Source organism: Uranotaenia lowii, chromosome 2, assembly GCF_029784155.1.
Source record: "Uranotaenia lowii strain MFRU-FL chromosome 2, ASM2978415v1, whole genome shotgun sequence".
Lineage (NCBI taxonomy): Eukaryota > Metazoa > Arthropoda > Insecta > Diptera > Culicidae > Uranotaenia > Uranotaenia lowii.
The window spans coordinates 347,502,041-347,529,989 of NC_073692.1; the positions used below are offsets into that span (position 1 = coordinate 347,502,041).

The 27,949-nt window shown below is 34.1% G+C and overlaps 2 protein-coding genes across 2 annotated transcripts; one reads left to right on the plus strand and one right to left on the minus strand.

Annotated features, from left to right (window-relative positions):
- On the minus strand, window positions 1-27,824 carry LOC129743623 (uncharacterized). Its single transcript, XM_055735704.1, has 2 exons — window positions 27,614-27,824; window positions 1-648 (listed from the first exon to the last, which is right to left on the minus strand). The coding sequence occupies exons 1-2, from the start codon at window positions 27,816-27,818 to the stop codon at window positions 248-250; spliced, it is 606 nt and encodes a 201-aa protein (XP_055591679.1). The 5' UTR covers window positions 27,819-27,824; the 3' UTR covers window positions 1-247.
- On the plus strand, window positions 14,777-17,786 carry LOC129743625 (uncharacterized). Its single transcript, XM_055735706.1, has 2 exons — window positions 14,777-15,052; window positions 15,110-17,786. The coding sequence occupies exons 1-2, from the start codon at window positions 14,872-14,874 to the stop codon at window positions 15,496-15,498; spliced, it is 570 nt and encodes a 189-aa protein (XP_055591681.1). The 5' UTR covers window positions 14,777-14,871; the 3' UTR covers window positions 15,499-17,786.
- Window positions 27,825-27,949: the final 125 nt, after the last annotated feature.

Below are 27,949 nucleotides of genomic sequence, written 5' to 3' on the forward strand. Positions count from 1 at the left end.
TTTTCAAAATGAATGGTTTTATTTATTGTTTGCAGATGGTTTTATTATCTAGAGGAATATAAATACCAAACAGTCATCCAAACATTTGCAGCTTAATCGCTAAAGATTCACATCAAGAATCAACTTATCACTAATCCGGTAGGAGTAATCCAAGATCTCATAGCAAAAGTTTACGTCAACAGTTTCGAAGCTTTCTAGCAAAACTTAAAAAAACGAACAGCTAAAAAGCTGCTCCCCATTCCGAGCTTTACTTCGACTCTTCGAAATCGTTATGCCAGAAGCTCACGTTCTCGTTGCTCTTCAGCTTGCCCCGAATGGTGTCGCACTTCTCCGATCCATCTTGCATCTCTTCCGGACAGGCCAGGGTAAACTGTCGCCACAGACAGTACGCAAAGTGAAATCCTTCCGGGTTGCATTTTCCCTCTTCGGTTCCTTCCTCTTCGTGTTCATGTTCCGCGTGGTCAAAGCATTCCTTGATGAAACCGTCGATCAGAGGAGCTTTCCATTCCGCAGCCTGGAAGTGTTCCTTTAGGGCCTCGGCCAGATCATCGTGCAACAGATCTCCCTTCTCGTCGGCCAAGTCGTGCTTCTTGACGATGCACTCCAGCAGGCACACCAAATTGTCCCGGTTGCTGACCAGCTCTTCCTCTGTGAAGAAGAAATTAAAAATCGAGTATTGTTAAGAAATCTTCTTAGATGCAAGTAAAAGAAAACGTTTGCCCTTATTTTGTAGAAGACAAATGGCCAAGTTGGTTACAATCCTCTAAATTGCTACAAAACTTAATAGAAGGCCTCTTGAAAATAAAATTCATAAAATCAAAATTTTGCAATAGTCGAGTATTTTAGAGTACTACAGAACAAAAAATCTAAATAAAACCAAGAATGAAAACTACAAGTACCTTATCATAATGCGTCATTAAAACATAAATTGACCGATGAAAAACCCATTCAATTAAACGCAGCTGATATGAAAGATTTGCATTATTTGGTGAATGAGTTCTTTATGGACGGAAAGGTCCGGTGCAAGTTCGTTGCTTTGTGATATATAATTTCACATGAAATCATTGTGCGCGATGTAACTAAACACAACAAACTAGTTGATTCTAGGGGTATAATTAGTGAAGGACGGAATTTCCAGGAACAAATGTTGATGTGGTGGTTCTATGTCTCAAGATCTACGTCAATCCGATGTGTAATAACTTGTAAGAAAACTAAATTATGATCAAAACCAATTTGAACATTTTTTTTACGGTTGAACTATTTGGTGAAAATCATCAGAAAATGATGAAACTTTAGCTGAAGTTCTAAAGAGAGTGCATTTGCATAAAGCAAATGCAACTCATTAGCATCCAAATCAGCCTACCGTATAGACAATACGTTTTTTGATAACAGAGATAAGCGTGAAATAAAATGCATGTTTTTGAAGACTGATCCCAAACTTTTGGCCGTTACACCATACTACATGCTAATCCCAAACTTCTGGACGATGAATTTAGTAGCTATTTTAACCTTCCAAAGCCGTTCGCAAAATTTCCGTACAAATCTATTTTTGATAAATTTGACCTGCAGTTTACGTACGTTCTCCTGGCCGCAAATATTGACCAATTTCGATGAATTTAAATTCATTGTATAGATAATTTATTCTAGTTTCTCAATATGGTAAAATAAAGTCGAAATATTATACGAAATCACCAGTAGCTGATTCCGAATGAAAAAAGTCCCGAAAAAAAGCTCTTTTTAGAATGCCTATAACTTGAGACAGGTTCAAAATATAGCGCTGATTTTATAATATTTGGAATTGTCAAGAATAAATCTATCCATGGATGTATAAATTTTTGGTGGTCCAAAGGAAGTTTTGGCCGCTATCCCGGAACTTCCGGTAGAAAAAATTCTTACTTCAAAAAAGTCACCCAATTTTGGCTTTGCATTGCTGTATCTCGGTTACCAATGGATCGATTCTCTAAATTCAAATTTTAGTTTTTTTTCGTTAACTTTATTATTATTTTCGTAGAACATAGTTGGTTCCTCAAAAATCTCAGTTGTTAAGTATATGGTAATGAAAGCCACATCTTTTTTGTCATTTTTCAAACTCCCCCTCGTGTCGGTGGGTTTACGCGATTTTATTAGCGTGATTTCTCTACAATTTGAACTCAAATTGGTCACTTTTTATATACCTAGAGATTCATTAGAATCTCCTCTTTCGATTGACATACATTTTGTGTGGTGTTTTGTAGCAACGTTTTTCGAATTTACTGAAAGCTGCCAGATTTCAACCAGTTTGGTCCACGTTTTCAACAAGTTGGTGTACAAATCTCGCACCCCTCACGTAGCCGCGGGAGAAACAAATCCTTTAGCTCTCTTTTTGTCGCTCACCAAATCTACCACCTAACCAAGCAGCAGGAGGAACTGCCGTCTCGCCGCGTGGTTTGTTGATTGATTTTGATTGTGCTGATGCTGATGCCTCTTTGCGTAGTAAATGTTTTGATTTTAAAATAGAGAAAGATTATTTTTCCAAATTGAAATAAGCTTCTTGAATCATTTTCGATATTTTACCATTAGAATTCTTCAGTGATACATTTGTTTTGAATGTTATCATGATTCTTTTCTGAATATTCTGAATTTTAGAATTCTTCAGTGATACATTTGTTTTGAATGTTATCATGATTCTTTTCTTTTATTTCAAGCAGTGTCTACTGCAGGAGACACAAAATCTATGATTCAAGTAACAAATATTCTGAAATTTTAATCAGAAATTTAAATCAGAAATCGGAATTTGATCCGGAATCTGAATCTGAAATCTGAAATTTGAAATTGAATCTGAATCTGAAATCGAAATCTGAATTTGAAATCTGAATCTGAAATCTGAATCTGAAATCTGAATCTGAAATCTGAATCTGAAATCTGAATCTGAAATCTGAATCTGAAATCTGAATCTGAAATCTGAATCTGAAATCTGAATCTGAAATCTGAATCTGAAATCTGAATCTGAAATCTGAATCTGAAATCTGAATCTGAAATCTGAATCTGAAATCTGAATCTGAATCTGAAATCTGAATCTGAAATCTGAATCTGAAATCTGAATCTGAAATCTGAATCTGAAATCTGAATCTGAAATCTGAATCTGAAATCTGAATCTGAAATCTGAATCTGAAATCTGAATCTGAAATCTGAATCTGAAATCTGAATCTGAAATCTGAAATCTGAATCTGAAATCTGAATCTGAAATCTGAATCTGAAATCTGAATCTGAAATCTGAATCTGAAATCTGAATCTAAAATCTGCATCTGGAATCTGAATCTGAAATCTGAATCTGAAATCTTTTTTTTTTTTTTTTTGTATGTTTTATTTATCGAGGGATTAAGCAGATGTTTTCACCCTCCCATTTCGTGTATCATATTTTACATATCAGATTAAATCACTGAGTTCACTTTTTCTTATAAACTCTAGCACTTTTTTTCTTTGTTTTTTTCATTTTGTAGCACTGATTGTAAAGTTGTTTCTCGTAGTAAATCATTTCTTTGTGTGTTGTATTTTATACATTCTATTAGAATGTGTTTCACTGTTAACACCACATTGCAGGTACTGCACACTGGAGGTTCTTCTTTCTTCAACAGGTAATCGTGCGTAATTTTCGTGTGGCCAATTCTTAGCCTTGTCAGGATACGTTGGTCTTTTTTGTTTTCTACGTCTTTCCACTTGTCGGTATCTTATTTCACTTCTCTCAATTTGATTGTTGTGTTGATTCTCCATTTTGATGAATGATGTCTCGAAATAACCGATTTCACCCATTTTAGGGTGTCTGATTTTGGTGTTCCAGTTTCCAGCATTTCGGGTTCCCTCCCTGCGTTTGCCAGACGATCTGCTGCTTCATTCCCGGTTATTCCTACGTGGCTTGGGACCCAGATAGATGTAACTTTTTCTAAATTAACATGTTTGTGGATTTTTCGTATAATCGGATGCTTTACACCGGATTCCAAAGCCATAAGAACACTAGCTGAGTCCGTGTAAATTGCGGTTGGTATGTTGATGTTATTCATAGCAAGAAGGTTGCTTCTGCGGAAAAAATGGAATAACTTGCTGGGAGGAATCTGAAATCTGAATCTGAAATCTGAATCTGAAATCTGAATCTGAAATCTGAATCTGAAATCTGAATCTGAAATCTGAATCTGAAATCTGAATCTGAAATCTGAATCTGAAATCTGAATCTGAAATCTGAATCTGAAATCTGAATCTGAAATCTGAATCTGAAATCTGAATCTGAAATCTGAATCTGAAATCTGAATCTGAAATCTGAATCTGAAATCTGAATCTGAAATCTGAATCTGAAATCTGAATCTGAAATCTGAATCTGAAATCTGAATCTGAAATCTGAATCTGAAATCTGAATCTGAAATCTGAATCTGAAATCTGAATCTGAAATCTGAATCTGAAATCTGAATCTGAAATCTGAATCTGAAATCTGAATCTGAAATCTGAATCTGAAATCTGAATCTGAAATCTGAATCTGAAATCTGAATCTGAAATCTGAATCTGAAATCTGAATCTGAAATCTGAATCTGAAATCTGAATCTGAAATCTGAATCTGAAATCTGAATCTGAAATCTGAATCTGAAATCTGAATCTGAAATCTGAATCTGAAATCTGAATCTGAAATCTGAAATCTGAAATCTGAAATCTGAAATCTGAATCTGAAATCTGAATCTGAAATCTGAATCTGAAATCTGAATCTGAAATCTGAATCTGAAATCTGAATCTGAAATCTGAATCTGAAATCTGAATCTGAAATCTGAATCTGAAATCTGAATCTGAAATCTGAATCTGAAATCTGAATCTGAGATCTGAATCTGAATCTGAAATCGGATCTTGAAATTTAAATCTGATATCTGAATCTGAAATCTGAAATCTGAAATCTGAAATCTGCTATCTGAAATCTGTAATCTGAATATCTGAAATCATGGACGTGAACTTTAGAAATGTTGCCCCCATCAAAATATTAAATCAAAAAAGATTCAAGCAATTCCTTCAACGATAAAGCAATCATTTCGTTATCAGCATCAGCACAATCAATCAACAAACCACGCGGCGAGACGGCAGTTCCTCCTGCTGCTTGGTTAGGTGGTAGATTTGGTGAGCGACAAAAAGAGAGCTAAAGGATTTGTTTCTCCCGCGGCTACGTGAGGGGTGCGAGATTTGTACACCAACCTGTTGAAAACGTGGACCAAACTGGTTGAAATCTGGCAGCTTTCAGTAAATTCGAAAAACGTTGCTACAAATTTTCAAAACACCACACAAAATGTATGTCAATCGAAAGAGGAGACTCTAATGAATCTCTAGGTATATAAAAAGTGACCAATTTGAGTTAAAATTTTAGAGAAATCACGCTAACAAAATCGCGTAAACCCACCGACACGAGGGGGAGTTTGAAAAATGACAAAAAAGATGTGAGTTTCATGACCATATACTGAACAACTGAGATTTTTGAGGAACCAACTATGTTCTACAAAAATAAAAATAAAGTTAACGAAAAAAAACTAAAATTTGAATTTAGAGAATCGATCCATTGGTAACCGAGATACAGCAATGCAAAGCCAAAATTGGGTGACTTTTTTGAAGTAAGAATTTTTTCTACCGGAAGTTCCGGGATAGCGGCCAAAACTTCCTTTGGACCACCAAAAATTTATACATCCATGGATAGATTTATTCTTGACAATTCCAAATATTATAAAATCAGCGCTATATTTTGAACCTGTCTCAAGTTATAGGCATTCTAAAAAGAGCTTTTTTTCGGGACTTTTTTCATTCGGAATCAGCTACAGGTGATTTCGTATAATATTTCGACTTTATTTTACAATATTGAGAAACTAGAATAAATTATCTATACAATGAATTAAAATTCATCGCAATCGGTCAATATTTGCGGCCAGGGGAACTTACGCAAACTCTCGGGTCATATAGACCCGAACAGCCTAATTACGGATTTTTTTGAGGGAGCACTTCCGGTGGTCACAGGAAGTTGCCTGGTACTACAGATTGTGTATTTCGTGATTTCCCAGGGAGGTTTTTAAAATCAAATTTTTGCGATTTTTTCTCGAAGACTTATGATGATTTGAATGTGCGCTTCGGGTCATATTGACCCGAACGACTTTGGAAGGTTAAATATTTTAAGAACATTGCAAATTTTTCGCACAAAATTAAATAAATGTATTTTAATAAGTATGATAAAAGAATTCGAATGAAACTCGAATTTTGAAATTTGGTCCACCCCTCCCTGAGATGATCAGGTTTGAATTTTAAATTTGGGTTTTGAAAAATGTTCCAACTTTAAGCTAAATTTAAGTCATATATATCCAATATTAACAAAAACTTATCAAATACATAAAACAAAGAAGGTTTTGATCACGATCTCTTGAATGAGATCAAAAGAATTCCAATATGTAATAAAATGGCTGAAATATGATAATAAAGCCACCTAGCCCTACTATTTAAAAGAACTTTTAATATCTTAAATATCCCTCAAACGTTAGCTTTAACGTATGACAAATATTATTAGTTTCTAACATCACCAACGAAATTCATCGGGCATGTAGGAGGGTGATGGACGAAGAAAAAGCCGCGCGGGCGGCAGCAGTGCATAGACGCACCCGTCGGAACGTGGGAAATCACCGACAGCGGAAGAGTCCGAATTTTTCAGGAGAAGAAGCGCAGCCTGGAGGAGGAGGAGCTCGAGGAGCTGGAGCAGCTGCATCGTTCCCAAGAAACACGAAAGTTCTATCAGAAACTCAACGCATCCCGCAAAGGCCTCGTGCCGCAAGCTGAAATGTGCCGGGATAAAGACGGAGGCATCCTGACGGACAATCGTGAGGTGATGAAAAGGTGGAAGCAGCTTTCGATGAACACCTGAACGGCGCACATGCAGGAGATCAAGACGGTGGGGGAAGGTACATCGCCGGCGTAGCTAACGACGTAGAGGAGCCACTCCCAACGATGAGTGAAGTTAAGGAAGCCATTCGCCAGCTGAATAGAAACAAGTCGGCTGGGAAGGATGGCATCGCAGCTGAACTCATAAAAATGGGCCCGGACAAGTTGGCCGATTGCCTACACACCGGTTGATAGTCCGGATCTGGGACATAGAACAGCTACCGGAGGAGTGGAAGGAGGGGGTAATATACCCCATCTACAAGAAGGGCGACAAATTCGACTGTGAGAACTACCGAGCGATCACTGTCCTCAATGCCGCCTACAAAGTGTTGTCCCGAATCCTACTCCGCCGCCTAACGCCACAAGCAAACAGATTCGTGGGAAGTCATCAGGCCGGCTTCATGGAGGGACGGTCTACGACGGACCAGGTTCATATTACGGCAAATCCTCCAAAAATGCCGGGAACACCAAGTCCCTACGCTCCATCTATTCATCGGCTTCAAAACCGCATACGACACGATCGACCGTAACGAGCTATGGAAAATCATGGACGAGAACGGCTTTCCCGGGAAGCTGATCAGACTGATCAAGGCGACGATGGATGGAACGCCGGGCTGTGTGCGGATTTCGGGTGAATTGTCGAGTTCATTCGAATCGCGCAGGGGACTTCGACAAGGCGATGGTCTATCCTGCATGATGTTCAACGTGGCGCTAGAAGGTGTTATTCGACGAGCGGTGGGCGAAATGCGGGGCACGATTTTCAACAGATCCAGTCAACTTATCTGCTTTGCCGATGACATTGATACAGTCGGCAGATCATCTGCGGCGGTGGAGGAGATCTACCGCAAACTGAAACGCGAAGCAGGAAGGATTGGGTTAATACGTCCAAGACGAAGTATATGCTGGCCTGCGGATCCGAGACCGACCGAACCCGCTTGTCCAGTAATAACAAAGTCACGATCGACGGTGACCGCAGACAATGACACCAGCTGTGAGATCCGGTGGCGAATTATCAGCGAAAGTCGTGCCTTCTATGGACTCCACAAGCAACTACGGTCGAGAAGACTTAGCCCCCGCACAAAGTGTAACCTGTACACAACACTCATTAGACCGGTTGTCCTGTACGGGCACGAGACGTGTATAGTGCTCGAGGAAGACCTGCGCACACTCGGAATATTCAAGCGGTGAGTGTTAAGAACCATATTTGGCGGCGTTCAGGAGAATGGGGTGTGGATGAACCACGAGCTCGCGCAGCTCTACGGAGTACCAAGTATCCAGAAGGTGGTGAAGTCTGAACGGATTCGCTGAGCAGGACATGTTGCAAGAATGCTGGACGGCCGTTCTGCAATACCTGCAATGCTGCCAATTCGGTAGGAATGAGACGAGCAGGGTGCAACGAGCGAGGGGGTTAGACTAAGTGGAGTGTGATCTGGCGAATGTGGGATGCCCGAGAAGTTGGAGAATGGTTGCCATGAACCAAGTGAATTGGAGGAGTATTGTTCATCAGGTTATGTCGTAAGACGGAATACCAAATAAATAAAATAAAATAATCACCAACGAAATTGTACAAAAATATTGCAGTGCAAAACTTTTAAATTTCTTTTATTTTATTTTTGATGCGTTATTTGTTATTTCTAAAATCCAAGTTTGCAAAAATTACCATACGTTCTAGAAAGCTTGATTTGTAATGTTCATAACGATGCCATTTTAAAACTTTTTTGTAATTAGTTATCGTTAATTTGTTATTTTGTATTTGTATTTTTTGTGATTTTGTATCTATATATCAATATATAAAGTTTGGTACCACGTGTAACCCAAAAATTTATTTTTTCCCCTAAAAGGCGCATTTAGGGACAGTTCTCCCTATACCATTTGGATTGATAGATCTTTTGATAATTTGTTAGATGGGTGTTAGATAAATACGTACATACATGCACAACTCGAAAGCTGGCATTTTCCCCTTTCATGTGAGCCCAAATCCATCGGAAGATGTATGGATAATCGATCTCTTGCTACATTTGATATTTAACTGATCCTTTGAGTTCAAAAATACATATTTTGCAACTAAATAGCTCGTGATCAATGTCTAGCACAGGGATGATCAAAACGCGACCTGCGAACCATTTCTCAAATTGAATTGTTTTTACATTATAATGGTAGATTATAAAGCACCATTAAAAACTGATTCATACCAATTTAAAAAAAATGATATGACAGTAATTAAATTAAATATGCACTTCACTTTTTTGCAGTTGCATTTGTCCAAAAACCATTCAGATTGTTAACATTTTCTAAAATTTAAGGATTATTTTGTTCTAGTAAAGGCATACACTAAGATTCTTTACACGGTTTGATTTTGCTTAGTTTTTCTAATACGGTTTCTTTTTACAAGTTTTTTTGACATTGGTACGGTTCTTCTACACGGTTCTCGCGAAACAACACGTTTTTTAACCGAAAATATTCCATGTCCTATACGATACCGACGGATTTTATACCGCGTAAAAAAACTAAGTGTAGCTGCAATATTATTTATTATTTTAAAATGAATGAATGAATGTCGAATGGTGCAGGACAAATGGTCTTGTACGGCAAGAAGTTTTCACATCACACGCTCTTGGCTCATTTTCAACACCTTTCATGCTTTCTTATCTTATCTATCCGTCTATAATTTTCAATACTTTCATTTGATATTTTTATTATTAGAATATACTTCACCGAAATGGCATTAATCATTCAATTAAAAATCATAAATCAGCGGTGATAATCTGTTAATACACACAATCTTATTTTTTGACATACAGTTGCGTTCAAAAAAGAATGAAATCGCGTGAAGCTGCGCACCCACTTTCGACTTTGACGAGCTGCCATTTCTCTCTCGGTTGATATTTTTTCTTGAAAATTTCATACAATCTAGTTTAACTATTCAACTAGCACTATTCAAAATTTGAAGCCTTTTCAATGACGGGAAACAAAGATAGAGGTATTTCCGTAAAAAGGGAAATTTGGAATTGCTTCATTAAACTTGCTGTATTTTCGACAATTTTCATTGAAAAATCTTGAAATTTGGTCCTAAGATGTAGAAACATTTGATCTAATACCAGACAAAGTTTCGTCAAAATCGATGAATGTGATCAAAAATGGTGCCGGGTAGAAAATCAGGTTCATTATCGCCTAACATACGATTTCATTCATTTTTGGACGGATGTTTGTATGGAAAACATCGTAATCCATGTATTCTAGTATTTTTTCTTTCACAAAATCAAAATATATCACAAAAAAGGTTGTAAATTGATAGAAACTTCATTCCTGTTTTTTTTAGAAATAGAAATTGATTATAATCATAAGATTTTCATGAATCATCTGTAAAAAGCCTATCCCAGTGGCATTCAAAACTCATGAAAATCCATAAACTCTGAAATATAAATCAAGAATCAAATATGTAAACTGTAATTTTGACAAAGTTTGTTTAAAATCTGCGCAATTATGATTTTTTTGTGATTAAAATCACATTGCTCAAAATGTAGCAATGTAATGATCATATACGGAACAGTTTTTTCATCGTTTGCAGAAAGAAAAAATCTGGCCATCTCGGAAAAATTTTAATTGTGAAAAAACGTTTCGAAAATGGACACAGAATAAGGATTCAAAGTAGACAAATTTATTAACGATTCAACTTTGAACGCTGGGAAGACAGTGATTTAAAAAAAATATATTTTTCTCACTAAAAGTTTTCACTGTGAATTAGCTTCCAGTTTAAACTAAAGTGATGACGAATAGTAGCATCAGTTCGAACAAAAAAGAGTTTCTCCTAGAAAAGAGTTCAAGCCTTTTTCGAACCACAAAGAGTTAAAGGTTTTTCTGTGGTTCAAAAAAGGTTGAAATTTTGTTTTTTTTAAGTGTAACAAACGATGGTTTTGTTTGTAAGAAAGATCTGTGAAAAATAAAATCAAATTGATTAAAAAATTAAAATTATAAGAAAATGAACAAGATTACGTTACTGTCGTGCAAAGTGACAATGAGAATATTGATTTAAAAAAAAGGTTATTAGCAAATGAAATTCGACCCCGAGTCTAGGATTATGGGTCAACGTTGTTACAGTAGACTTTTATCATTGAAAAATGTTGTGCAGGTACTTGTTCAATTTTCAACTGATATTATTCAACTTGTATTTAAAAAACGGTGTTAAATTTCTGTTTTCTTTAAAAACATGAATTCATTTTATTTTCTCTTTTTATCGACAAAAAGTGGTCGTTATAAAAAATGACGTAAAGCTTATATATTATATTGAGCGCGGCACGCCGAAAATATTTCAAATTCAATTTGGTCCGTTGCTGCAAAAGGTTGCTCAACCCTGCACGATATAATTCATTCTTATTCAGGCCCGTGCGAAGGACCCGCTCATGGGGGGGTTATTATCAAATTTTTTAATCACTGCTCTTTCCTGAAAGTCATCAATATTATTTGAAATGATGTTCTTTATTCTGAACAAGACATTTGCTTTAAAATAAATACTAAACAATCAAGTTTACAAATCTTACATCAATATTTCAGAAAACACAGAAAACGATTGCGATTTAAAATTTTGAATAAAACCAGAGTAATAATAGAAATAATAGAAATAAGAAATAGAAATAATAGAAATACAATACATCAATTTCAACCCAGATTTCAAAAGTAACTAAATCCGAATTCTAAAATAAATTTCAGATTAGGCAAGAAAATAATCATGATTTGAAATTGTTCAGCAAAACTATCATAATTGTTGTATATTAATCGTCGAGATTAATATTCCTTTTATTCATTTTCAATTGAAGGCTTGATTGAAAACTTGCGCTGTAATATTCAACACCTTTAACATGTCCACCAACTTGTGATGTGGAAAATTAGTATTCTATGAATGAATTTTGAAGTTCAAATTGTTGGTTTTAAATTTTGAAATGGTTTAGGTACACTTCTTAATGAAACTCCATTTAAAACATGAGTTAGGCATTATGTGTGTCAAGATTTGAGTTTCAATACAAAAGGTATTAACTGAATTGCAAATCGAAATCTAAAATTGATTGGTTTCAATTCGTGAACGTCATATAGAGCCGTAAAATGAAATGTCTTGGGCCTAGAGAGTGATTTAAGACAAAATTCCGCCGGAGGCGAGCCGAATTTCTGCCATATTTGTCTACACTTATTTTTAAACACCTTTTGGGATCAAGTTATTTTCCGATAAATTTGTTTCTTGTACTGAAAATTTTACTTGAAAAAAATCTCCATGGGGGGGGTTAAACCCCTAAACCCCCCCGTTCGCACGGCCTTGTTCTTATTCAATAAAAGTGCAATTTGGCTGGTGAAAACCTTCATAAAGATTGATTTTTTTCTTTAAAAAAAAGGGTTAAATTGCCTCCGTGCTGGGCTATTAAGAAAACTTTTACAGTTCTCTATTCTAAAATTTATGATCTGTAAAACGAGAAGCAGTGTTGTTGAATTTAGTCAACAAACACTTCGTTTCCTCAATTTGGTAGATTCCAGTGATCGGCAGAAAAGCGCTAAACCACTTATCGTTAATTAGTCCGCTAACTTTTTGTTAGCGATTTAATTTTGCCACTAAGTTTAGAACTCACGGTTGGTAATTGATAGCATCATAGTACTTTTTGTTTATTTTTACCAGACTAAAGAAAAATTTGGTAACATTTGACGCCGCATATGACGTGTGATTATTATTATTATTATTATTATTATTAATATTTATTATTTAAATTCATACAATTGTCATTCGGGTAAAAAATGACGCGTGATGAATCACGACAATCATTTCTCACAACTCTCATTTAACTTTTTAATTGCTTTTTATCCCTTGTATCGAGCGTTTCTTTCTGAAACTTTAAAAGAAGTAGAAATCAATAAACACTTTGAAAAAAATTATACTAGCTTTCACCCGTAAAAAACCTTAAGTTTTTTATATTGTTGAAATATCTACATTTCAAAACACTTTATGTTAACTGATTCAACAGATTAGTAGAAAAATTAAAAAAAAAACACGAACGAATGAATTGGCATTGTTAAGCTGTTCAGTTAAAAAATTATTCAGCATTTGATTTAAGACCGAATAGAAGTTGTTAAAATATTCACAATTTGCACTGCTCCTATTTAAGAAAGATGATTTCGTGTTAATTTTTTAATATAAGATTGCACACATAAAATCTGAAATATGTTTGTAATGTATTTGAATTTTCAAATATGTTTGACACAGCATAATCAAATATGAAATTATTGATATTTTTAAGTTATTTTTGGATGGAAACTTTCTAACGCATAATTTTAGTTTCCTGGGAAATATATTTTGTAAATTCAAAAACATAATATTTAAAAATGTTTAGGAATATTTGTTTAGTATATGTAGGTACCATTTTGTTTTTCATCAATTTGTGGGTAGCGCTTTAATCTTAAGCGATAATTTTAACAGCGCATTTAATGGTTTTAATAAGCGATCCCTAACTTTGACTATGTTAGCGATTGATTCAGCAACGCTCACTTTTCTGTTAGCGATACCGAACACAGCTACATTTAGATCATAATTTAGACTAAAGTTCCCTACATAAAGAATCAAGTTTTCTTAAATCTTAAAACTTAAATATTTTTTCGACCCAGGAATTGCTTAGGTATATTTCATCGTTGGAACCACATATTTTGCATTTCTCAAGTCACCCCACGCTTCCGTGCTTATTTCACCATAAAAAAAACGAGTGCTGACTAAAATCAAGAAAACACACTGATGATAGGTAAGTTCAGCTATTATCTGAATAGTTTCAAACATTTGGATTGACAAACTTAAGTAAATTGGATAAAGCAGGATTTTTGTGACATTTCGTTCCATCCGTTTCAATAAACCTGAAATAATTTGCTCATGTTTGCAGCTCACAAACTGGTCTCAACCTATATTAAACACTGCAGACACTCTTTTATCAAATGATTTTTTTTAATAATTTTCCATTCCAGTAGATACTACATCTCAAAAATGTGTGCGCGCTAATAGAATCTTCTCGAACAGTATGTCTAATATAGCTTTTCATATTGCTTATCATATAGCTTTTCGGATATGAATAAACAACAATAACAGTCTCAGTGAATTTGTTGAATCCATATAATAAATAAATTAGTTTTGAAAAATTCACTAAAAATAGATAATGATAATTTACATTATTGGAGTAGAGCAGCTGTGAGCTTGATATATTTTTTTTTTCAAATTCATCAAAACTCGATCGAATAGTATGAACTTCGGATTTCAAACAGTTTTTACCATTAATTTTAAAGTGTATCGTGTAGATGAAAATAAATAAGAAATAATTAGAAAAAAATAATAAATTTGAGATATCCTGATGTTTAGGAAGAAAAACGTGTTTAAAGTAATTTTGTATTTAGGACGTTTTCAAAAAGGTAAGGTTAAGCGGATAGGTTAAGTTAAGTTTTAATAACAATAATAATGATATTAGTATTCAAAGTAGCAGTTTCATGACGACGGAGGGGGTTTTCTCGTTGGATCCAACTCTTTTCATGATTAACATTAGAACGTTTCAGTTTGAAATAATGTTTCTCCTTTTGATAACTTCAACGAATTTATTGAGATTAAATTAAAAAAAACTATTCAGTTGACGTCTTCAACAGTTTGGTATAATTTACATTCGCTGCAATATTTTAAATGCTGTATTTGCTGTAATATTATCTTTTTCCAATTATTTAACAAGCATAGTCGAAACGTTTCTTCGATCGAATCTCGCTAAGTGTATAGATAATCTGCTGTCTCTCTATGATTGAATCATCCTATCTGCTGTATCCATACCTGATGTGATTTACACAACTATAATGGCTTGCATTTATTCGAGACGCATTTACAGATTAGCGCATTCCATTGAAGAAATTTATTCGCCAGTCGTTATCTAGTATCACTCAAGACTGTTTTTAAAAATGGTGCAACTTAGTGCAGCCGTTCTAGTGATTTTAAATTTGGCAATAATTTTTGCTGACAATGTAACGCCACCAGAATCGAAACGGAACAACACTCAGCTGCCTCGAAACTGGAACGAAACCGTAATCGATGATTTCCATGAATGTCTCGCCAAAAACGGAATGACACCTGAGATCACCGGTAAAATTTGGTTGATATTATTTTTTTTTCTTGTGTTAATGCATTTTCAAATTTTAGATGATGATTTCGAGAATAATCGAGAACAACTGAACTGTTTGACGCTCTGCGTGCTGACCAAGTACGGACTCACCGATACGGAGGGATTTTTACGACACGAGCTGGTCGTTCAGGAAATCAAAAAGTACTTCTATGGCACCGAATGGAGAGCACCTGTTCAGGACAGCGCTGCCGAGCAGTGCCTAGTCGATTCGATGCCGCGTTTGCCACTTCCAGAAGGCCTGTGCAATCCGATGGCGCTCGAATTCTGGATTTGCATTTGGCGGAAGGTTTACGCCGTATGTCAGGAGTGGCGATGGAAAATCTCGGAACAGTGCGATATGATTCGAACCCGGTGTGATTCTTACTTTCCGAAGACGTGTAGTCGTCTGAAGTATATTTTTAAGTAGTTGCATTTCCGGTTGACTTGTTAATTTTAATTAAAGAGATTTACTATAGGTCAAATGGTAGTTAGTTTGAGTAATTCAAATCTGAATTAGATTTCAAATGGGAATCACCCAAAGCAGTTTAATTTTAGTTTTTTTTTTTCAAAATAATTCTAGTATATCTGAAACAAGGTTGCCAATAAAAGATTTGTGTTTTGCAAAAAAAGTTCTGAGTTGCTATAATTTTTCTCACAAAATCTGTGATGGTTTTCTGTGATGGAAACAGCATAAATTTATTTGAAAAGTCTTAAAAAAAGACTATTTTCCACATTTCACTTAAGAAAAATCAATTAACTTTACCGCAAAACGGGGCAACATTGATCACCGGGGTAGCTTTGATAAACATGAAATTTTTCCACATAATCATCAATAACTAAGTCTAAGTTCAAAAATCTCAATTTGGTACAAACTTTTTGAAAATTTCAAATGTAAGTAAAAATGAAATTTCAAAACCTTGAAATATCTACTTTTTCGAAGGCCCGCAAGCAATCGCCTTTCCTGATGAAGCCAAAGCGTTAAGAAGTCAACAGGTTGATTTATGTGAGAGTTCAACTTTTTTCCTCAGTAAATGTATAGTTTTGATGTAGTTTTTGTTGTATTTTGAGGTAAATATTTGATATTAAAAAATTAGGGACATTTTCCAAGAGTAAGCCAGCCTAGGAAAAAATCAGAAACCCTATTTAAAAGTAAAGTTTGCAGAAAAAAATTAAAGGGGAATAGTGTGAGAATTGAATGATGGCAAAATCCTGTTTTTTTTAGTTAAAGTTTTATAAGTAATGTTTAAAAATTTACCCCCTTAATTTATGCAGCTTCATTGTCCATCTCTGTCCATCTCTTGATTTGAATTGTTGTTCGGCCTTGACACATTAAGGATACAAATTTAGTATTTTTGAGCCACCGAAAGTGTTATATTCATTTTTGTAGAATTAATTTTATATCATTTGAGTTTGTTCCGAACTGTCTAAGTTTATCAATTACTAGCAGTTGTAAATATTATGAAGGTATTTTGTATCAACCGTTACAACCGTCAAAATAGAAACTGATCAATGTTACCCCAAAGCATTAAATTCTAAACAAAGATGAAATCGATTTTGAAATCAAATTTAAAGTAGTATAATAAAATTCTGCAACCATGTTTTACGTTCATAGGAGTCCAGCGCTGGTTTTCAAAGTATGAAACTTGTCACATAACCCTTAACACAAATATAATCGACAAATTTTGAAAAAAACGTGATCAATCTTACCCCGGATTACGGTACCAATCTTAGCACGATTTTCCAAAACAAAGATAGAAATCCAAAATTTTTGTTAAAATAAAATTAACGTTTGTACAAAATTTAAAAGATCTGTAAAATTTGAAAATATTTCCAAAACTTTTTGTTCTGTGACACAGATTCTGTGAAAAAAAATTTCTCAAAATTCTGTGAAATTACAGGGTTTTCTCTGACTTCGGCAACCTTGATCTGAACATAAGGCCATTTATAAAATTTGTTGAATTAAGTAGATTTTAAGTCAGGAGGTACCTATTTTAAACTTTGAGCTCAAAACAGAGGAAGTGAAAAATAAACTAATTATTATCAGTTTAGTTAAAGAGATTTAGTTACTGAAAAAAATAATTTTTATAATATCAATAACTTTTAAGATTAGGTAATAGCAAGGCCGGATTAAGGGGGGGGGGGCAAAAGGGGCAATTGCCCCGGGCCCCCCGGCTCATGGGGCCCCCCGAGGGAAAAAAAGTTTTAACACTTCTTGAATAACCTACTTCAATTTCTACAAATCTATGAAAAAACTAAAAAATCGGAATGTCAATTTGAAATATAACAACTAAGAGCACCAGTACCGGTAAGTGCTATCCCAGGTGTTAACCCGGGACACATTTTAGGTCTTATTTTAGCTTTAGCAGCTCATTTGCGCACCGGTAAGTCCTAAACTTGTTTCCATTTTTGCCACTAGTGACGCATCGATAGGTATTGTTGTTGTTTGTTGCTATTTTCGCTTGGGAATTTTCCCTAGACACTTTAGCACCTGTCAAATCAGGAGCTGGTCGGTATTCAAATTTCGCTCCTGGCTCACTTTTTTAACACCCAGGGCCCCCGGGAAATAATATCTAGAATAGTTTTTCTCTTGTATAAGTTAAGGGGGCCCCCTAGAGTTAGCAGTGAAGAAGTTCTCCTGCATTTTGCGAGCAAAGAATATCAAAATTGGGATAATATACTTTTTTTGTAGTATTAGATTATGACGGATTAAAATCATTTTTACGAAATCTCCCGATTTTATCACTCTCCCCGATTTATCACTCTAAAATTCATCAAGGGGGTGATAAAATCGGGTTTTCACTGTATTGAATTTTAAAAATTTCAACTCAAAATCTGTACAAAAATAATGTGTACCGAATTTGAAACAAAAATTAAATATGAGGCAAAACACCTCAAATTATTTTTTTTATCGACATATGTCAGTCGGGATATTCTGTACAGAACAGGAAAAATTAAGAAAAACATCTCCTTATTTTCATTGCATACAAACGTCTTGCACAATGATAATGTTTATTATTATTTTAACTTTCCAAGGGATGCTTACTGCACTAAACTAGCCGTTAATTTCGCCAAAACTGGCTCACTGTGTTAAGAGAGAACAGAGAAACTTTATGATAAGCATTTCAGAATCTTACTCGCGCAGTATCCGGGTGAATACCGGGTATTATTATTATAATTTTTCACTTTTCGATAATTATTATTGAAATTTCCGTTGGTTTATAAATTCTCAACCCTTTTCCCTTCCAATTTTTGAAAATAATATCTTAAAAAAACTGTAGTTTTCTAAATTGGACCAATCAACAGTACAAAGTTTCTTTATTGAATTTCCATGCCAATTTCGGTCTGAGACTTGAAATTCGTATTGAAACATTTTCAACTGATTTAACTAAAATTTTATCATCTACTGAAGTAAATATCCTGAAGTCAACACATCATTTTCCAAATGATCATTCTCGAATTATTATAAAAATGATCTTATAGTTAAGTTGCGAATATCATTGAGTGATTCTTTTAATATTAATATTTGAATTTTTTTAATCTTGTCTTTTTCCAGATTCAACTTATTGAGACTTTCAAGTCTTGTATTGTTTCTTCAGTTATTGAAATTCAGTTTCATGGTTTTTCTAAATTTTGAGAACTCAGGATTTTTTTAAATTACTAAACTCATTTGCTTCCTTATCTGACTTTTTCAATGATAGCTGATTCTGTGTTCTAAACATTAAATCTCTAATCTGAATTTTTGTTTGCACTTATACCTCCTTGGCTTTGAGGGCATCGAATGAAAATTCTATCACATTTAGAATAACAATTTTGTAACAGTTTTTTTTATCTGATGAGAATCATATTCATAAACATTTCATGAAAACGTTTTTTTGTGTTCCAAAGATATAAAATTGAATTCACATTTGGTGCAATTCCTGCTTTGGCTTTGAATGTGACTTTAAATTTCTTTTTTTTCTTTAAATTTAATTCATATTTTTTTTCTCAAAACTTGATTTGAAATTACGATTTAAATTTGAGACACTGAATTTTCGTTTCGAATATAACCTTATTAAAAGTTTTTAATTCTTAAACTCTTATATCTGTATCTCTATGGAATTTTAATTTAATTATTTTGTTTATTTTTTTTTAAATTTTGTATTCAATGTTTCAAATCCTCATGATACTTCTCAATTGTCATGAGTTAAATATTTCTCAATGAATCACAAACCAGATGTTCAATGATGAAATGAAAATCATTTAAAATATCTGTTCGGTAATTTCTCTAAATCATAGAATTTTAGTTGGTGATAAGGATATTTAAAAAAAGAGAATTAAATTCAGCACTTTGTAGCTCAAATCAAAGCTTTCATTGTTTAAAAATGTCTTAACTCTTCCGCTATGTTTGCACCTTATTAATTAAAAATTTTATTTGAAGGTACCAGAAACTATCTTCTGTGCAGACAACATGGCAATTTGAAGGCTGTAAACTGAGCTCATATCCAGTTCTTTTAAACGTTTAAAATGTTTTGCATTCTCTCGGATAGCATTTGAAGAACAAAACTAATCATAGGGGCCCCCCGAGAAAAATTGCCCCGGGCCCCCCGATGGCTTAATCCGGCCCTGGGTAATAGCTATGCCTGCAGTTTTGACTGAAATTTAAAATGACCTCAAATCGACTCAGTTTAGTGTCCCACATCAAATTGCTTTATTTATTTGTTTTTATTTTTTTGTACGGGAATCCTCTGGAATTATTCATCCCTACCCACAAATCAAATTGCATAACAGTTAAAACGCTGTTAGAAATAACCTAGTTTACCGACCAGATTTTCAGATAATAAACTTTAAACCATTTGTGATCTTGTGATATTTTTACTTGATTTTAGTTACATACCCTTATCGCATAATCGTGCATTAGGCCAAACTATATCCAAACAACTTTATGCAACATCTGAAAGCTGCTTTTTTATACAGAAACCTACTTTTTCGTAATTTCTTCCTTAAAATTAACCTCTCTAAGACGCTCACTGAGCGTCTGCTTCCGAATAGCAGAATATTTTTCAATGGGTCTTAGTTGCTGTGCTTTGAAGAATTTATGTTCTTGGATACAAAAGTGATTTTTTGAATTTTATATCACTTCAGGGTATCCTTTGAAAAGCCGAACGAATAAAAATAAGTCTAAATGGTGAATTTGAACTTTTAAATAACCAAATAATGCAAATACAGCTGCTGAAAGCTTTAGAAATAATTTTTACAGTAAATCGAGTTTTTGTTAAAAATAAACATTGGACCATTTCTAATTCTTCTTCCACTTCTAATATCAACATGGCCAAAACTTGTATGCATCCTGGAAAATGAAAAACTTGCGTTCCTCGTTTTTTTTTCAATATAGTATCTGATACATAGAACATGCATTGCAGATACTACTACGGCCAGGCCAACCATGTGATGAAAACGCAAAAGATGAAAAATAAAGCGTGGTGTTCCTTGCCAAACGTTTCTTATGATTATGTAGGGTTAAGTTATAAAGTGATAATGTTTAAAATGTTTAGTAATAATCTAATATATAAAGATGAGTAGGACTATATATGTTTGTTTGTTTGTATGCACCTTATACAAATCCACACCGCTGAACCGATCTGCCTGAAATTTGGTACAGAGATGTAGTTGAACCAGGGTAAGGTTTTAGTAATAGTTCTGAGCCCCTCCCACCTAAGAAAAAGGACCCTCCCATACAACGTTCTATTTAATTCCCACGAACCAAAAGTCATGGCACCCATTTTGGCAGCCGATTTTCGTTTCCTTTGGCGGGGTTTTTTTCTTCACCATCATTATGGGCCGAGCATTAGCAACGACCATTCAAAGTTCACGTATACTGAAAAGCAAATCAAAGCTTGCTGGGCATTGAAAATTTGAAAGGGGGAATTTTGGCGGGTATTTTTATACCTTCTTCTGTTCTAAGCACGTGGTAGGAGATATTTGAATGCAATAATGAGCCTACATTTTGGATTGAAAAATACAACTAGCCTGTTAGAAATATATTGAATAGAATTGTAGTGATTTTCAAAGTGCTCCCTACCGCCACTGGGGTGCTTTGAGAGTCTACATAAATATACAGTGACCTGAACAGTGAACAGTGAATTGACTTCTTCAGCTGAATGAACCGATTTTCATAAATTCCAGCTTATATGAACCAACTATTGTCGAATTTTTAGAATCTCTCATAGAGAAAGAAAAAATAATAAGATTCAAAGTTATAAGTTGAAAGCCTCGATTTCAACGCTTTAATAGCCGTCGGGGAATTTTAACGGGGGATTAGAAAATTGATCGTCTATTATCTGGAAAAACTTTTGGTTCCGTTGGAAACAAATCCATTACATGAAACTTTTATTAATTAAATCTGAGGTTTTCAGTTTTATGCAGTTCTGTTTCTTTGGCCAATTTATAACTTTTGAGTCAATTTGTTCAATTCTACCATCCAATTTATATAAAACTTATAGTTGAACCGTTTAGTACTGCGAATTTAAACAAATGAACTTTAAAATTGATCACACTTCACAAGCATTAATGGGATGAATGTCCAAGATTAGGAACATTGAAATGTAACTCACATATAAAATTAAAATGGTTACTTCGGTTCAGAGGTGGGTTGTTTTCAAAAACTTCAAAAAACAAAATGTGGAAATTTCACATTTAAGACCAAGTACTCATAAAACAGTGTGAAATTAAAAATCGAAAATAGTACACAAATAGTTTAAAACATGCAATGTGAGTCTTCAACATGGTTTAACCAGATTCGGATGTTTGTTTAGAAATTTCAAAGTAGATAAAGGTCTAATATACCATTGTACAGGGAGATCATCCGTCTTGAAAAGTGGAATGATATCCAAAAGATGGGAAGATATCAAAACAATTTGATCATTTGAAGATAACAAATAAAAGTCAAAATCTTTTCAAGCTTCCTTAAAAATGGTGGATGAAAAAAATGTTTATCGTGATGAATAAGCTTTCAAGGGAAATTATTTTATATGTCTTTTAATTTATAGCTCATACCTTTAATTTTTTCTATAATATGAAAACGATAAACACAGTGAATAATCTCAATAAAAAACTGAACTATGGCCAAAGATGCGCAAAATTGCTATAATGATTTAGTTTAATTTAAAAATTCTCAAAGTCTTACGACTCATTTTGATTTATGTTTTATGTGAACCCGAGCATAGCCGGGTAAAATCAGCTAGTAAGAAATAAAAGCAAAAAAAATGTATTCATCTCACCAGAAACTAATTAGGTTAACGTTTATTCAGACAGGCCTGAGAGGCTGATTTCTTCCATAATTTTATTATTTTAGCATTACCAATTACCCACCAATTTTAAGCAAGGCTTGTTCACCCCAAAACATCAACTGAACAAGAATCAATAAGATGCAAACTAAAATCAAACTTTTGACCAATTTTTTAACACAAAAAAAAACAGTTTATAAGTAAATTTCTTTCCAGAAGTTAAAATGAGCAGCAAAAAATTCACAACCGTCGTTCATATCCGCAAATTTCTACTTCCTGAAGAGGCGATTCCAAATGTTTTGGAAACAAACGCTTGTATGCTGTGTGCAAAAATTCTCAATATCGGGCCATTTCGAATTTATCTTAAACTAGCTGATTTTACCTGGCCTTGCTCGGGTTAGTCATTGTTAAGTTGCTATTAATTTGCGCAAATCTGTTTTTTTTTCAATTTTCAAAAGACAGGAAAAAATACCTTGCTTTTTTTCAAGCAAAAGTACCCAATGGGTGATTTTTGTTTGCGTTTGCAAAGTGATGCAATTTGATGTGGGACTCGAAAACTTCTAAATCGATTTGCATGAAAATTGGCAGAAGGTAGGCTTGCCAGATACTTTTAGAAAAAAGCGGGACATTTCACGAAAAAAAAGCGGGACACAGCCAAAAAAGCGGTACATTAAAGAAAATGTCAAAAATGTTTAATTGTGTAGCAAAACTTATACGTGTACTATCAGCCAAACTTGTTCATAGAAAGTACACTAAACTTTCTTTTAAACGCAGATTGATTTTGCTCAGTTTTTCTTACATGACTTCTATTTACACTCATTTTTTGCCATATGCACCGTTGATTTCCACGGTTTTCACGAATTAACACGTTATTTGTGAGAAAGTATTTCAAGCCGTACATGTAATCGGCAGATTTTATTTCGCGTGAAAAACCTGTGTGTAATTTGAATAAAAAATAGTTTGTTCGGAAATTAATTGAAAAATTTGAAAACTCAAGAAACCTTCATCTTTATATACTTTGGACAATTGAGTCGAAACAGTTGGTGTATAATATAAGGCAATTCCGGCGAAAAAATTAATTTCGTTAATTTAACAATCTATAATTGTTAAGAAAAAACTTAAACAAACAATTAATACATTGGTTGAACGTGCTCTAAAAACACTTAACAAAAACAGAATCTTACTGCAATGCCAAGAGCTTTAGAGATATTCAATATTGTCTTATATAAACTATGAAAAATTCTGCTTATTTTGAGAAAAAGACGTATTTGAAACATTTTTTGTTTGTCAAAGAATTCAAATTGAGACTAAAATTTGATTTTTTCCAGTGTTAGTCAGTTAATTTTGTAAAAGTTTTCCAAGAAAAAAAAGCGGGACATTTTGAGGGAAAAGCGGGACAGCGGGACATTCAACAAAAAAGCGGGACATGTCCCGCTTTTGCGGGACGGATGGCAACCCTAGCAGAAGGGGTCTTTAAGGACCGGGAATGGTTTTTATAATAGTTTGAGACCCCTCCCCTTTACAGGGAGCGGGGAGCTGGGCCTCTTAAACAAAAGAAACATGTATGAATAACTCGAGAACCGATCATGCAAAAGGAATCAAATTTTATATGGGAGTGTATTTGGTTACAAAAAAAAAGTTCCTAAAATGATTTGGCACCCCTTCTTCCTTCCAATGGGGAAATAGAAAGCGAGAAGGGAGGCTCCCATACAATTTTTTCGCAAAGTTCGAGAACTAATCAAGCAAACGGAACCTAATTTGGCATGCGAGGGTTTATGGGTTGGAAGAATATTTTAAAGATGGTTTTAGATTCCTTCCTCCTTTCATTGTGGAGGTAGAAAATGAGGAGGGGCCTCCCATACAATTTATTCGCCAAATTCTTGAACTTATCAAGCAAATGGACCCAGATTTGACATGGGCGGTTATTGGGTACGAGAAATGCTGAGATACAAAGCGGGGAAGGGGTCTTCCATACAATTTAATGCATTATTCGATAACTAATCATGCAAATAAATTCAAATTTCACATAAAAAGGTATATGGAGGATATGGTAAAGTTTCTACGATATTAGAGACCCATCATTCCTTCCACTGGGGGTATAAAAAGGAGGAGGGGGTCTGCCATACAGTTTTATGCATTACTTGAAAACTAATCGAACAAAAAAAACAAATTTATCATGTAAGTATACTACCGCTCTTCGCAAGACTGTCTCATATGCATTTTCGTCATTTTTCAGTTTATCTCAAAAGTCGTTAAAATACAGTTAGTTATTCAATTTAGACTAAAAACTTTTATAACTTTGTTCTCAACATATATGAAAAATACCAAGTCATGCCTGTCCCGTATGAAATATACCCGCAAAGCTGTCCCATATGTCTATTTTTACAGAATGCTTCAAAATTGCTCCTCTAATTTACGTTAAAATTACAAATATTCATACAATGTGTGCGACAAAATAATCATTCATTAAAATTACGAAAGTCAGACTAGATAAAACAGTAAAGTAAAGTCAAAAATAACAATGTCCATAATTATTGCAAGCTAAGTTTAGCCTAATGGGTAAATTCCACCAAACTGTTTTTTTTTAAATTTCGTATGAGGCTTATTGAATTGTTCGTTGTAAAACATGGAAAATAGTCAGCTACAAAGCCATATTTTGTTAGGTTTTTGTCCTGCTGTTACTTGCTGCTTGGACTTTCATAAAATATATGAACCAAAATACGCGTACTTGGTAGCACACGCGTAAGTCATAATGTATAGATTTTCCTCATTAAACATTTGAAGCCAAGATGCTTTGCTGTTTCTGATTCAGCATTTATTTAATTTGTAGGTATTTATAGTTTTTCTTAAAAGATTATCGACCGAAAAACTTTCCAAAAGTGGAAGGTACAGATTGTTTTATTCATGGAACGTTGTTATTTATTTTATTTTAGACCTACTCGATTCTTACGATAAACTTACGTTATCTTTATCTAAATATGTCATAAACATCTTTTCAAACTTTTTTTCATCAGTAAACAACCAGTAAAGTGAATAATTCAGCGATAGAGAGAATCAAATGATCAACTGACAAAAGTAAAGCCAAATATGGGACAGATTTTCAGGTACATTTAATACGCATGCGAAATATACTCGCAAGGCTGTCCCATCATAATTTTCTCCTCTGCATCAACAAATTCCAAAGCAAAAAAAATGGACGAAATTTTACAACAATTATCTTAATATCTGTGAAGAAAAAAATAGAAAAAGTATAGTTTTAACCGAGAAAACCACGAAGTTTTATAAAAATCTTTAAAGCCGTTTTTTCGGTCCGTTGTTTTTGCATATGGCTGCATATGGAGAGCCTTGCCGACAGCGGCAGCATTTTCGAGTATAAGATATGTTTTTTTTCGAGACCCCTCCCTCTCTCCAACGGGAAAAGAGGAAGGAAGAGGGAGGTTTTCATACAATATTTTTGGATCATTCGAGAGCTTATTATTCAAATTTAATAGCAGAGGGTATTTGAATATTTTTTTTTCTATGATTGTTTAAGACTTCTTCCTCCTTTCACTTTTCGATAGGAATAGGAAGAAGAGCTCCCATACTATTTTTTTTTAACTTGAGTGCTAATCTAGCAGATGCTAAAAAATTGGAAAGAGTATTTAAATACAAGATATATTTCTAAGATGATATGGTTCCCCTCATGGAATAGAAAAGAGAAGACAGGTGTCATACGTTTGTTTTGATAAATTCAAGAGCTCATCAAATAAATTTAACCAAATTTTACAGGGGACAGTATAAGGGTAGGAGAAATGATTCTACGGTTATTAAAAAAAATCCTTTTCACCTTCCAGTGAGGAACAAGAAAGGGAAAAAGGAGTTCCGCATTTTTTTTTTTGTATAACTTGAGAACTTATTCAACAAGTAGAACCAAATTTGAAATGAAAAGCATTCGAGTGCAAAAAATGTTTCTATTTTTTTTAAGGAGAGATTCCATACAGTACAGTACCGGGAATGGGGGAGGTTTTATCGCATAGTTTTTAAAACTTTTCAAGCAATAGAAACCTTATTTTACATGAGAGGTTTTTCTTAAGATTCAAGACTTCTCCTTCGTTCAGCGGAGAAACGTGAAGAAGGAAAGTATGTATGGCTCGAAAACTTATCATGCAAATGGAGCTATATGTGAAATGTGATGTTATTTAGTTACGATAAATGTTCTTATGACAGTTCGTTGACCCTCCCTCGTCGCAGTGAAGAGAGGCAAAAAAAACGAGTTCTTAATATCAGATTAAAAACGATTATTAAAAACAATTTCAGATCAAGTAAAAACAAATCATTTCAGAGAATCTAATTTCCTTTGTATTCAAATAATAATTTGATGTGAAAGCTCTCCTTGTAAAGATTACGAAAATTTTTGTATAATGATAATTTCCACATGACTTATTGATTTTTAGAAGGTGTAGCAAAGAAGGCCTAGTCAGCTAGTGCCAAATAATAGTTTTTCAAGATACGAATAAATTGCTTGAAGTCCTTACTCTATACTGCTTTAATCTTTACAATACTTTTTAATGGAATTGAAATTCCATAATTCCACAATAACTCCATAATTTCATAAATCGCTCACTATTCCGCTAACTTTTGGTTTTGAATAAATTTTCTCGCTAATTTATGGTGAGCTAACGGAAAATAAAGTTCGCAAAATTTCAATTTTGCTATTGCTTAAAACGATTTGAAAAAACAAAAGGATGTAAGAAATAATTCACAAAAAAAAAAATTATGGAAAAAATGCAAATTCAAATTGAAGGGTTTATTTTGTTTAAGATACAAACTGCCTTCTCTTTTGTCTTTTAGCCAAATAAATATGCTAAATTGAACCTAGTTATACGAGAGTGACAATTTCTTTTTCTCGCTTAAAACGTTTTCTCACTTATTCAGTTCTATCATTTATATTTAGAGGGTTAGGAAAAAAGCCTTGAAAAAAATGTTCAAAAATGCGTTTAGAACTTGCGTTTTGCTTATTTTTTTCATTTTCAGTTTGCGTTTATTGATTGACGCGTGGCACCATAATGAAGACCCCATTTGAAAAGTTATATTCCGGTTATTTGAATAGGAGATAATTTTTTCGTTTAAAAAAGGCACATACTATTGAATTGAAAAAAAACAGTTATCCATTGAAAATTATTTTACAAAATTCTTAGATACTTTTGTAAAAAAGGGCTACCTATTACGAATGCCCATAATGCCCTTATTTCCCCTAATTTCTAAAGTTATCCATATCCACACTTAAAAGTTTATATTTACCGGACATCTCGTTCAGCCCCAACTCCTCGGCACATTCTCGCCTCACCGCTACAATCTTCTCGTGATTGACGGTGTCCTCGAATCCATCGTTGCAGCAACGAATCGATGGACTCCTTCGGACCCGATGGAGTTCCAATAACGACGGTACAAATCCTGCTGCCAAACCGATCGACAGCACCACGAAAATCAAACCGACTTTGCCCATTCTCACCTCCATTAACAACTAGTAAAAGCACGACTCGCACATGTTTTTATAGAAAAACAAACTGGAGATTTTCCCGCCCCGATATCGTTGAACCCATAATGCGACAGGCAGCATCGTCGTCGTCTGGAAAA

Excerpts from the sequence above, each read along its gene's own strand:
- LOC129743625 (XM_055735706.1), top strand. The coding sequence starts at position 14,872 with ATGGTGCAACTTAGTGCAGCCGTTCTAGTGATTTTAAATTTGGCAATA. Across the intron at positions 15,053-15,109 it reads AATGACACCTGAGATCACCG|ATGATGATTTCGAGAATAAT; the intron begins GTAAAATTTGGT and ends TTCAAATTTTAG.
- LOC129743623 (XM_055735704.1), bottom strand. The coding sequence starts at position 27,818 with ATGGGCAAAGTCGGTTTGATTTTCGTGGTGCTGTCGATCGGTTTGGCA. Across the intron at positions 649-27,613 it reads GGGGCTGAACGAGATGTCCG|AGGAAGAGCTGGTCAGCAAC; the intron begins GTAAATATAAAC and ends TCTTCTTCACAG.